The 13589-nt window shown below is 37.5% G+C and overlaps 1 protein-coding gene across 8 annotated transcripts in view; it reads right to left on the bottom strand.

Moving 5' to 3' along the window:
* The window catches only part of st3gal3b (ST3 beta-galactoside alpha-2,3-sialyltransferase 3b), a 74227-nt gene that overhangs the window by 16587 nt on the left and 44051 nt on the right, over positions 1-13589 (bottom strand). For 5 of the 8 annotated variants that reach the window (XR_003595898.1, XM_028020451.1, XM_028020452.1 and 2 more), the window contains 5 exons: positions 11766-11829; positions 11594-11689; positions 9265-9451; positions 637-696; positions 368-427 (listed from right to left, as the gene is read on the bottom strand). Coding sequence is in view for 7 of the 8 variants with exons in the window: in XM_028020451.1 (XP_027876252.1) it covers positions 368-427; positions 637-696; positions 9265-9451; positions 11594-11689; positions 11766-11829 (467 nt within the window). In the remaining variant the exon portion in view is untranslated. The remainder of the gene's footprint in view (positions 1-367; positions 428-636; positions 697-9264; positions 9452-11593; positions 11690-11765; positions 11830-13589) is intronic. The other 3 variants (XM_028020454.1, XM_028020456.1, XM_028020457.1) reach the window with 1 other exon arrangement.

Below are 13589 nucleotides of genomic sequence, written 5' to 3'. Positions count from 1 at the left end.
TGTTCTCGGATTGATGCTACAGAAGCTCTACAGTGACAAACGGTGCAGGAATAATATTCAGTAAACCGGTTGGCACACATATTGCCACCTACTGGTCATTTCATGTAACTGTTTGAAGAAGTATACCGTAGTTTAATTTACCCATTTTCTTCAAGTCTTCTTACCTGTTTATTTTTACCTGTGATGTATGTATGACTTACCACTGATAATTCCAGCCAGATAAACGTGTCGTACTCTGAAAGGATCTTTTTTGTACTCAGTCGATCTGACACTGGTTGAATAGACACTGACAATCTCTTATGATCTCTATAACTCCACACACACAGGCAACAGTGTGTTTTTACCTCATCACTCTTCTATTCCTCACCTTTTTCTTGAGAATCTTGTACTTTATCCCTTTTTTCATCTTGATCACTACCTTTGTATTCTGAACATAAGAAAATGTAATTATTGAATTTCACATAAAGTAGAAAACAAGCTAATAACCAGAACATAACGGTACACTAGCAGTAAGTGAATAACTATATTTAAGAACATTTTACTATTGGATTACACAACAAAGTGGAAACATGTGAACTCTCCTGACATGACAGTCATTTTGTGGCCTCATCTCAGACCACCTGGCAACTTTCTCACCTGCATCCATTTATTTCCCCTGTCACTTCTACACTTCCGTCTTCCACTGTGTTCTACTATCTAAAAAACAAACACAGAAAAATCAAAATATTGCTCTACATATGACAGTGAAAATTCAGCTCAGAAAATTGAGCTGAATGTAACAAGTTGCATGAATTAAAGTTAATTTAGAATCACATTATGCTCAATATTTCTATTAATCTGATATAAAATGTCTCCATTGTATATGAAAAAATTACTAAAAACTATTTCAGGTAGTAAATGCCCCTGTCATTTCTAATGCCTAGTTCATTTTCATAACCTGACAGACGACACTTGATGATAAATCTCAGGTAAAATGGTTTTGGTCGTACAGTGTGTGGTGTCTGGCCAGAAACACTGATTCCACTCACCAGCATTCAGATTCCAGACAGGAACTCCCCTAAAACCCTGCAATACCATATGAGACTTTAGAGTAAAGAAATATGGCAGACAATTTAGAGGAAATGGAGAGAGTTTGGTGAATTCTCGCAAGTGATAAAAAATGTTGGATAAAAGAGTGGAGCAGGGGAGCAGAGGTATCTGGTATAAACATCTTGGTATGACTGAACAATGAATCCCAAGGTTTACAAGTTCAGTTCAACAAATTAATTCAAGGAGATTGACTCATTTAGAAAGGAAAGGTTGGACTCCACATTAACAACACTCCTGTCTGTGTGAAAGCATCTACCAAAAGAGGCAACAAACAACCTGAAGAAAGGTGATTCTTTAGCATCGCTAGCTTGATGAGTTGCATTGCTGTAATTAAAGCATGCTGCACACCACGAGCGCTGCATTACGGAACTTCAAATTGTCACTTTCTTAAGTCTTTTTTTTTGCCTAAAATTGTCTTTTGGCAACCAAGAGGTGGTGATTGTTTTGCTAAAAATCCATTTTGATAAATCATAGGCCACTTTTTGAGGAAGGTGAGAAAATGTGAGCTTTGGTCAAATGCAGTCATCCAATGATACCAGCAATGGCACAGTCTACCATAACAAACATAAATAAACCACTTGCTACAGTAAAATTAATTAACTATACCATAAAATGTTCACCAAGTGGAATTTATGTTTTGTTTAGGAGCACTGAAGCTCTCAGGGCAGGTTTGAAAAGGCTCACTGTTATCTGTGTTAAATTATTGGAAATAAAGAGATTACCAGAGGATTATCAGGATAAAGCTGTTAACAAGTTTTGCAATATATAAAGATGGATCCTTTTAATTATCCTTATTCATTTTCATTTAACGGTGACAGTCATAGGATCCATTAACATTGGTGGAGTCTTCAAAGAGGAAAAGTTACACAAATAAAGATAGTTTGTATAAGCCAGAAACCTCTGAGCATGCCATTACTGTGTTTGCCAAACTGTATCTAATAACACTCGAGTTCCTCTATAGCAGTGTTGTCATCAAGAGCTGTAGCTTTATAAAGGCTAAGCGTACCTGCCATGCAATCTCAAAGCTGAAGGACAATCAAAGCTTCAGAAACCATCAAATAAAGACTTTAAAGCAACGGATTAGTGCAGACAATAGTTTGGGTGAGGTAAAAATCCTACAAGGAGAAGCGAAACCGGCGACCAAACTAAAGGAAACAGTGATCCAGCCTGAATGGAAGAGTGACGAGGGAAAAAAATGTCAAAAGTTACAACGTTGGTGAAGTTCCTAAATAAGGCTGGGCATGCCCATTATCCCTTTTCCTGTCACATAAAATTAAATACATGCTTTCCAAAACGGACGTAAAATGTCTAAATAAGTAAACTGTACAATTTCTAGCCTTGCTTTTACAGCTTAAAGTGTAGTTAGGTTCCACTGCGGCTTAAATTTTTTTTGTGGCACAAACCAATGAAACCCGACTCCCGTTTTAACAAAAATGTTCCTCTGTGTCAAATGAAACAGATAGCTCAATATATGGCTCCTCTGGGGCTGAGGGAAATTACAGCAGCCATGAACAGGGCTGAAACACTGTAGCTAAGGGAGGGAGGCTTTCCTTCATATATGCTGGTTCCTACAGGTGGTTTTAAAGCCTTATTCTGTAAACAGACTTCGAGGAGGGGAGCTTAACTGTCTTCACATCAGGCACGGTATGTGTTCGCTTTTAAAATTATGGCCTAATTTTGAAAATTGTCTACAATAATTAGCTAATACATCTGGAGAGGCAGACGTGCTCGCATCCTAGACAACTATCGAACTGTTTGGCTCTAACTGAGTTCTTCAATCCTGTAAACAACTGGGTGAGGATGTGGTTGTGTTGGCTTTTTATGAAGTGGATAACTTAAATGAGGAGGACTGAATTCCAGAAGGCTGACTTGAAGCAATTTAAAAACCAAAACAGCAGCAAAGAACATAGAACAATCCCAATTAAGGTTGTCTGGAGGTCTTTAGGGGTGAGTATGCAGAGAGCATTTGGATTTACAAGGTGCAGTTTCTCACTACATACGAGTTCCACTGAAGAGGAATCATTACAGAGAGATTGTTTGAAAGGGCAAACAGAAAGGTGTTAAAAGGTCAGGTGCACAGCAGGAGCGATTACAGTCGATGAAATCAAGAGCGATGAAATTCCAAGCATTTTTGGTCTTTTGTTTGTCTGGCATCTGAAACACACCAATTTGTCTCTGGTGTCTTTTGACACATACCATGACCTGTGTCTCCACAGAGGTCACAGTGCTTTCCCAGTTCCTGCCTCTCTCTGGGTTATCCGGTGTGTGAAACCCACTCCCATGACAGCAAGCGTAAAAACACAGCAAACACTTCACAACATCGTTACCCTGAGGACCTCTGTGTGCAGCACAGTTTTCTGGGAAATGGGTAAAAATCAATTCCCATTTTTGGCTCAACTCCTTTTTGTTGCGTGGTCGTTTAACCATTATAATTTGCCCATATTTTTGGTGATATAGCCGCTGTTGTAATTAAACAAAAAAACCTTTTATATTACAATACAAAAAAAAAGAAGTTAACTTCACTTCAACTATATCACACAACAGAACATGTGGTTTCCCCTATACAAGTAAAAATTTACATTTACATTTCCTTGTAAGGATTTTTGATTATAACATTTTATCTCTTTTTTTCTTATTTTATTAGAAATTTTAACCAAGAAGAGAACAAATGGGCACCACGTCAGCCTAGGAGTGTGTGTGTTTGCACGAATGTTTCAACTTCATCCAGAAAGCCAGCTGCAGTAGACAAGACTCACACACGCAAAATTCTTGTACTTTTTATTGGTTCAAGGATTTTGTATCGACTTCCATTCTTTTTAGCTGCTGCCTTAACCCAGACATTTTCCATAACCTGGACCATTACAAGTATATCCCCAACTCAAACCTTAACAAAAACTTAATTCACACCATTGAAAAAAACTGAATACTGGGGAAATCTCTTTCTACAAACGACCTCCCTTTATTGGTGAAAATGGCTATAATTGTTCTCTAATAAATTGCACACACAGCCAAAACGTCTTAACAAAATTATAGTTAGTTTCATAACTATAATTTTATGTCCAGATTTTGCCTATTCTGGTGCAGAATTTTGATGCACGTCAATGATGTAAAAGTCAAAATGATAAACTGTGGTTTTATTATTTCTGCAAAGCACACAATCCAGTTAGAACACCTGGTGTAAAGCCCCATCATGATGTGCAAAATGTTGATCCTAAAACCATCAGCACGTACTGTGCCTGGTGTACCTTGTGAAATTTAAGCTTAGCACAAACGCCAAGAGTTTTATTTTTAAAAGCCCTTTTAATTAACAACATCCACGCAGCACGTTAGTCAGCCGTTTTGTGCTAAAAATTTTTGTTTACGAGTATGTAAATATTTACGACTGCATGTATCCATGTTTTTTGGAGATGCTTACCAGATGTTTATTCTTAAAAAGATCTGCCTAGACACCTACATTGCGCCTTGGTGACAAGAGTCAAGAGTCAACATTTTGGATCAGAAAAGTCAGGCTTATTAATTTTAAAAATCTGGATAGTACACGGAGATTACCAGAGGTTTATGATTGTAATATTTAAGAAAACAAAAGTTCATCAAGAAGTTTGTGATACCTGGTTCAACTTTTCAGTAATTCCTTGGAAACTCTCTTTCCAACACTGCCAGGGAAATGGCAGTGTTGAAATGTTTTTACGATCCTAGTCCTCTTACAACATTTAGCTACCTCTAAGGAGGAACCCCTGCCTCTATTTCTATTAAAGGAGAAGTGCTCTCTTCCTCAAATTGTCTGCATCCATCATTCATCTTTCGGCCCCGGAGTGAGCAGGGAAAGCTCCTGTAAACAAACAGCAGGGAGAGAACACCGACCCTCCACCTTCAAACCCCGTGTTTACAACCAGCTGTATATCCTTCGATGGTTCTGTTTAAGAATAACCCCGCATATACAAACAGCTGTGGCTGCAAGTGCATTAACGGCCTGTGAGAATTCAAGGTAAAAAACCCCCCTGAAATTAAGACACTGAGGAAAAAAAAAAGTTCCGGTATCAACGAGTGTGGAGATGGTGTTTGAGCACATGTGTAAACAGCATCCAACGGCACAATAAGGCAGGCTGTTGCAAACGTCAGGTCAGACTTTGGAGGAGTGACGAAGCTGAGTCGTAGAATGATTGCCGCGGTAATGAGGGATTCAGGAAGCCTTTTGATGCCGCACCACTGATTATGTACGCAGTCCACAACAGACCTGGATGCTGATCGGATCCAAACCGGGAGTCGTCCTGAAAATTCCCCCCGCCCCAGTTTGCAGGTTTGTGAATGAAAGAGCTGGCGGGAGCTTGCATGTGTTTGTTTGGCAGAGTATACAGAACACTAAATGGCAGATTGGGAAATTTCCCCTCTTAACTGGATTCAGCTCAGACTTCCAACCCTGCACTCCAGGAATGTAAAAAGCCATAACAACAGTTCAGAAGAGTCAAGTACCAGCGGCTGTCTGAGTCACTTCAGACAGCACAGCTTTGCAACCCAAAGCTTCCACACATGGAAAAATTAATATTGAATTGAACCAATAAAATAGGAAATCCTCTCCGTTGTAAAGCAAGTTAAGGCGTTTTAGCATCACTTCCAACTGTAAATGTCCAGGTTACAAAAAGAAACTCCCAACTACACCGATTAGAGATGGACACTGTGTTTCCCCTCAGAATCTACAAAATGCAAAAATAAGGAGAGAAGCTTGCTGTGACTTGATAAGGATTTCCTGCTCTGTATCCTGAATTTCAGCCTCCTGTTTGATATTTAATAAAAGAAAGAAGCACAAAATAAAGTAAGTAAAGTATTTATGAGTTATTATTATTGGAACATTTCCCAGAAGAAACCTTTAGACAGATAACTACCTCTTTATATTTCCACTGCACTTTGATTTGATGATTCTAAGTCAGCTACAATGAAGACAGGATACCAGCGGCACCTTTCATGTTTTTGCCAAGACCGAAAATCCATAGATAAACACTGTGTCGCCATGGAAACACAATCATTTCTGCCTTAGTTGCAGCATTCTAAACGGATTCCTGGGTGGATATGTTCATGCTACTGCAAAGCGTGTAATGTAAACAGAACGTCTGATCTGTTCTTATTTGAGTTGAACAATGATTAGTGCTTCTGCAATAATGCCTTAGAAAAAAAAAGTTTTTTCTCCTCAAGAGATTTGGTACTTTGGTATTGGCTGACAGAAGATTGATCAAATCCAAACTAGAACTGGCTAAAAAACTGGCACTTGTGACAATTTACTTTTCCCATAATGCATTTTTAAGGGTCAGGACTTTAATGCCTTAATTTTGATTAATTAATCAGATGAAATGTAACAATTAAAATTTTTCAAAAACAAACAATTAGTTGTATTTTTTTTCCACAAACAAAAAGGTTCAGGCTGGGTGCGTTGAATTCACTAGTTTTCGGTAAATCTGACGCATGTGAACAACAATGGACAATAAAGCCACTTCTCTTGGCCCAATTGGAGTTAATTTTTGCTTCAATATCAATATTGACGGGACAACCCTACTGTTGTGTTCAAGTTGTGCTAAAAGGAGTTAGCATATCAGCGAAATTATTCAAGCCTAAAATAGCATCTCAATGCTAAACATGAAGGAGCAGCACAGGCATCCCCAACGCTAATGTCAGTATCCACAGTTCACATTTCTAAAGAAGTTCCAACAATCATCTAGGCTTTCTGAAACACTGGAAAGCTGGTTGTGGAGCTCATATGAGTATATATATGTCTTTAATAATTCTGAAGCAAAGAGTTTTTGAATTGAAAATTTTGCTCATTTGTCAATGTATGCTTTTTGATTAAAATTTCATTAATTACACACCCTGCAGTTAACTTAGTTCAAAATTTTATACTTTTAATATATTTTTTTGTAACTGAATATGTTTGATATTTGTCATATCTGGTCAAGTTGTGTTTTAGTTTCCACAGAAGGTTGAAATACAATACTTGTATATATTTACTATAAAATGAGTCGCATTTCAATGCGTACTTCTAAATAAATACAGATATATTTATTTTAAGGAAATGGCGCTATTTCAAGACACGATTCAACAAAAAGAAATCAGGAAGAATTTTATGGTCACAGCCATTAATTTTTTTCTTTATTTTTACAACCCAATGAGTAATTGTTTTAATAATCCTGATTCCAATGCTGATCAGACTAATGGTGATTATAATTTCTTCCGTAATGAATCATCCACAAGCTGATGACAGACCTTGAAGTATAAACTGTGGTGCAACAGTTGAGTCTGTCCCAAGACAAACAAAACAGACTTTCTTCTAGTCAAATCAAAAAGGTAAATAAGTTATTCATTTCTAACTGTACAAGAATAACACCCTCATCTTGACATAAAAAGAAAACATTTGCTTAAGGATTTTCTTTTCCCTTTTTTTTTTGCAGACTGCCTCTGATTATTAACCCACCAGAGACATTCTTCCTTCCTCTGCAGTTCAAAGGAGATTGAGGCTGACGCCAGAGGCCAGATCAATTATCCGGAGCAGCCATTTCCACTGTCCTCTCCCACTGACAAGCCAGAAAATCTGGGCCCTATCAAAGGCTGGAGAGGCCATCAGCCAGCCAAGTAAGCCATTTTCCACCAATTCGCTTATTCAACTTATTTTCTTTTTCCCAGCTATTATCCTCTCTATCTTTGCCCTTCTCCTGTCCTTTAATCCAGAGTCACACTATTATGCAGACTGGCTTTTTCTTTGATGTCCATCCAGTAAGAATGTTATTCATTTCTGGTTTTAACCTCCATTTTCTTATTCATTCTCATTTTGTTTTAGTCTGAGAAATCAGCTGGTCAGTGAAAGTCCCAGCTGTGTGGAGTTCTTTTCCAACTTTTGGCTTTCTGATTAGAAAGAACAATCCTGCTTCGAAAAATTCCGGTCACTTAAATCCAGGCCTGAGATATTTAACTCCTCTAGTAGTTAAATTTCAACTGTTACTCCAAGTTACCAAAGGTGCAAAAGTGGTTAATTGAGTAGTAAGTCTGCAGTGGGAATCTTTACTAGCAACTGGTTGAAATAGACATTTCTGACTGAAGGTTTTTGTCTCTTTTGTGTTTTTTGTTGCACCATCACAACTAACAATTAAATTAATTGAAAAGTGCGCAATAATGTACATGCAAACTTGCATGTATTTATTACTTGTAATGAATAGATAACAGAATAAGATGCATAACAGCTTTATTTCTGGTGAAAACCTTCATATACTGTAGGAGCTGTTGAAGGTTTTTCCTCAGTAAAGTCTTTTCTTGGGTGCTGAGTGGACTTAATGTAATCTGACTCAATAGAGTTGGAGCATCAGCAATCCACAAAGGTAAAGAAAAAATACGATTATTTATCACAATGAATATAAAGAACCCAATGTCTCCTAAGAATATCTGTGCTCAACACATTTTACAGTGATAAAATCCAGTCAGTTTGCTCTCACTTATGTGATATAAAAGTCTTTGGAATTAAACTGGGGGGTTAATGCTTATAAAGGATTTCAGCTCCCCGTGATCATAAGGACATAAGCATTTCACTTCAGTGCCGCGTCATCAATTCTCACCTTCACTCAACACTCTTCAGTCAAAGAACTCGGTTGGTAAAATGGACCAGAAAACTGAGGATCTATACAGCTTTATGAACACCGACATCATGTTTTCTCTGCTTATATATCCACAACCAATCAAAGCATAAGACCATTATGAATGGAATCCAACACCCATATCTCCACAGAAATGTACAAACTTCGTCTGGCCAACTGCCAAAAATTTCGCACACATAACAGATGCAAAAAAGCTAGCTAGCTAGCTAGGGTATGTTAGCAGTGAGTTACTGGTAACCTCAAGTGTCTCAGGTCACAAAACGCAATGAAGATGTCTGAGTGCGACTCAAACCTTTGCATGACAAGAAAGTCAAGAGAGTGAAAAAAAATGTAGAAAAAATTAAATAGTTCTTTAAGACCTGTGATTAACATATTAAAGGCTAACTTAGTTTTTTAAGTTAAGATTTTTTTTTTAGACTTTTTAAGGATGTGCAGACACCCTTACTTTAAATATGTCTATATATCTGTTTTTTCCTAAGCTTAAAAAAGATTCAAAGCAGCATAGCATTTTAATTTTAGTACAAGAAGAACATGGCGTTCTGCTTACCAGTTTTTCCTTGAAGACCATGTTTCTCAGCCACTTAAAATCAATTGGTTTGAAAGCAGAAAAGACGAAGAGTGAGTCGCCTTCATAGTGTTCAGATTTCTGGATTGCTCCCTCTGGGTAGGTAATCCTCAATGTGGTTTTGGTCCCTACATCTCTTTTGTAACCAGCTATTGGGGCTCCGTTTAACCTGCCAACAAAAGCAGAGCATGAGTGAGTCTAATATGCATTAACTCTTTATTTACGGTTCAACTATGTACTAGTAACGGAATGTGGACACTGCTGAATGTTACTCTCAAGACATCCAAGACAACAATGATCTGTCTTACTGAATTAATAAACTCAAATTCTGAGCGTTATGTGAGGAGAACTCCAAGTCTGAGTTGAAAAACTCACATTAACACAAATACCCACAGTAGAAATTAGGGGTACACTGATTGCAGTTTGGCTGGTCACAATTTTGTAAAAAGTCTGACCTGCCAATTCCGATTTTGGCCAATACCGATTCTATTTTATATACTACAGAAGTGACTTGGTGGGCAGGTCTGAGGAAAAGGGAACAGTGGCTCTGATTATCAGACATTTGTGGAGGGAGATGAGATCAGTGGATAAGATTAAGTATTGGCCAATCACCCAGAACTAAGGAAAAAGGAGCCTATTCATTGGTGCATGTGTTAAATTTATAATGACAATTCATTAAGTTGAACAGAATATCACAAATTGAGAAGAAAAGCTGATTAAAAATGTGTGCCTGCTATGGAGGCTTCATTCAAGGAAAAAGCATGAAGCCAGAAAGCATAGCTACACTGAAATATTCTGAGTTAATTCAAAATTCTCAAAACTGAGGAAAAAAAACTTTTTTAATCATGTGACCTTACCACCACATAGGTCAATCATTCATAAGACTGTTTTTTTCATGAACCAATAGCTTTATACTCCTTAACTCCGTATTTTTATGCACAATATTAACAAATATACCCATACTTTCTTCGTGTTTCAAACCAAAATCATAAAATTCTTACAAAGTCACTAGCTATGCAAATTGCAAACTCACCAAGTTAATAATAATAATTTTATTTGTAAAGTGCTTTGAACTCAATGTATTACACAGATATCTACTGAATAGCAACTAAAATAAAACAAAAGAAGCTGTGTGCAAAAAGCCAAGGAAGTAAAACTGTATGTAAAAAGAATATAAACTGTTTTGGTAGTCTTATGTTGTGAAGGATTATTGCCTTACTTTTCTTTAAAATGTTTCTTTATGTTGATGTTTACAGACATTTGTTTCTCTTTTTTAAAGTTCAATAATGCAGTTTGTTAAGATTGAAGGTGGGGCTAATGAAGCCATTTGATTGGTGGTTTGCTACTGTTTGGGATCATTGTTCTGTTGATGACTAAGCTTTGGAATACAGAGGAGTCTGTGCTTCACTCAGTGACTGTAAAACAACCAGAAATGATCACCCATCCACCACTGTGCTTAGCCATCGGTAATACATGATTAGACTCTTTTACCTAATTCAGATCTCTCCAAAAGAACATCTTTTATTGCATCCAAACATTTAGACTTACGTGATGGTTGGCTGAAGAACAATTAACCTAAACCAGGGTTTCTCAATTCCGGTCCTCAGGCCCCCCTGCCCTGCATGTTTTAGGTGTTTCCCTTCTGCTACACACCTGGGTTGAATCTATGGGTGATCAACAGGTTTCTGCAGCACTTGATGGTCATGCAATCATTTGAATCAGCTGTTCTGGAATAGAGGCACATCTAAAACATGCAGAGCAGGGGGGCCTGAGGACTGGAATTGAGAAGCACTGACCTAAACCATCATGTTACATTATGTTGATAAAAAAAAAAACATATAAAAAATAGGCTTATTTTTGGGAACCCTGAAATAAGTCACATTTGTTCAGTTTTCTAATGATATCAGTGAACTTTAATATTTACTATGCTAGCTGAGGTCTGCTCAGTGACATGAGGCTTTTGGGTTTTTGTAATTTTCCTAAGCAACATTCAGCTGATCATCAACGGTCTTAACAGTCCAACTTGTGAAAATGGTCTTTAAGGTCTTTCCAGAACACTGGACAGAAACAATTGTTTCTAGGAGTCCACCAATACATTGGCCCCAAATTCCTTAGTTTTGGGTGATTGGCAGATACTGCCATGTGAAATCGATCTTTTCCACCGGTCTCATCTACTTCAGCAAATGTCTGAAAGCCAGTCACTGTTCCCTCTGTGTCTGCGGCGAGAGGGCTGACTGACAGGCCCACCCAACAGGTCATGGCTACATTGGTGCGGCTACTTTAATGTATGTTAATACTTGCTTCGTCTTACCTCACAACAACATCATATTCATCTATACGGGAGCCCAAAGACTTATTGTACAGGATCCCCCCGTTTCCCACTATGATGCATCTTTTACAGCTGAGACTGGGAGGAAAGAAGCAGAAGTCAGTAACTCAGACAAAAGTCCACACATGATGGTAATGCGGGTATGAGTGAGTACCTGTCGAGGTCCTCCCCGAGTCCAAAACTTCTTGTTTCAGTTAAAATGTTGTCGATTATTCTCTCTGCAAAACAAGGATAGAAAAAGTCAATGACATGGAGACACGGAGAACTTTCCTACGCTGCAAACATTTTAGAAATCCAAACAAGAACATACGAGCTAAAAATACATTAGGTATGTTTTTATCCAGTTCAGTTTGTATATAAATACATATCTTTGAGAGATAAATGAACCAACTACATTAGTGTTAAACTCCCCAACTCATGCATTGCACATTTACAGACAAGAAATAAATCTTTTGCACACTGCGGTACATGGAGCATCTTAGTTTAACATAAAAGATAAGCAGATGTTCTAAAATCAAGATGATGAAATGTTTAAAAAGTGTGAAAATTACTCCTTTAACAGATGAGAACATGCCAAGGAGGATCAAAATCACGGCGATATCTCCAACCACATGGTCCTAAAGACTAGAGGAGAGGACACTCCATTCATTCCGATACTGGTCCAATCAACAATCAGTAAGGTATAGAAATTCTAAAGAGGAATAAACCTGAACGAAGCAGACATGGTTGCTTTAGGCTGGAATGTGTGTATATGTAAGACCTCCCTATAAAAGGGAGGAATGCTGCTTTTAAACAAGAACATTCTCCAGGTTCAGCCTGCAATGGTGAGCTCGTCTCCATGCGTGGCTCTGAGGAAGGAGGATGTTTGGCCATAGCACACATAACTGTTATGTTCAACAAGACATTCTGATGGCGTCATGCTTCCAGTATTAAATAGTTATTTAATTCTTCTGCGCCTGTATTTTTAGGGTCGTCTAATCTACAATTCATCTTCCACAACAATTCAGAGTGCAGATTCCATTACAGATAAACTCAACAGATGCTGTGAAAAGATGCACATCTGGCACGCTTCGATGTTTTAGCTCAAAATTATTTAAATTCAACCAGACTAAAAATCCCATCATGCAAAAACAAAACAAATTGTTTTTGCATGATGATTATATTAAATAAGGTAAAAAGCAATCCAAACCAACCTGGCTCTGTGTGAATCGCACTAAAAAAGGTTGGTGGAAACAGCAAAGTTCAAAATAACTTCTTCAGTTTCAGAAAACAGTTTTCATTGTCACTTGAGTTGGTTTTTTGTTGGCTTTTCCAGAAAAGCGGTAATTTGCTAAAGTGAATATAGAAATACATTTGCTGAATAAGTTGAGATGTAGCAAACATTTAACCTCACACAACTGGTCAGCTGTTTCTGACATCTTCGGACATAATGTAATATTGCCAATGCTGGTTGACATTACAGAATAACGAATTCCTGAAAACCTCTCTCTGTTTTTCTGAGATGTGTGGTCCATGCTGGTTTGCAACCACTTCTACTACTTCCTGTTTTTACAGCAATGCTAAACATCGACATCTAACAAAACCCTGCTTTGCACAGCCTGGTTGATTCGCTCCAAACCAGAACATGGAAATGTGCTTAATTCTAATTTTCTGTTTTTGAGACATGACATTTGGATGGAGACATAACTAGTGATTCAAAGTAAACCAGTAAGTCCAGCTCTGAAGGACTCAAAATTAAAAAAAATAAGAAAATTAAGATTCGAAATGTCAAAAACCAGACTTAAATTTTGCTCAAAAACTTGACATTGTGGCCAAATGAAAATAATTCTATAAAGAAGAATGGAGGCCGGTTTGAACAGCATTTTTCCCTTAATGAAATACAACCCTCATAAGAAAACTACTGCTGCTCATAATCAACCTATTTTTCCACCCAAAAGACAAAAAAAAAAAAAAAATTACATTGGATTTTTTTTTTTGC

The sequence above is a fragment of the Xiphophorus couchianus genome, chromosome 6 (assembly GCF_001444195.1).
Source record: "Xiphophorus couchianus chromosome 6, X_couchianus-1.0, whole genome shotgun sequence".
Taxonomy (NCBI): Eukaryota; Metazoa; Chordata; class Actinopteri; order Cyprinodontiformes; family Poeciliidae; genus Xiphophorus; species Xiphophorus couchianus.
The sequence above is the reverse complement of the archived record's forward strand: the minus strand, read 5'-3'. Positions and strand labels throughout refer to the sequence as shown.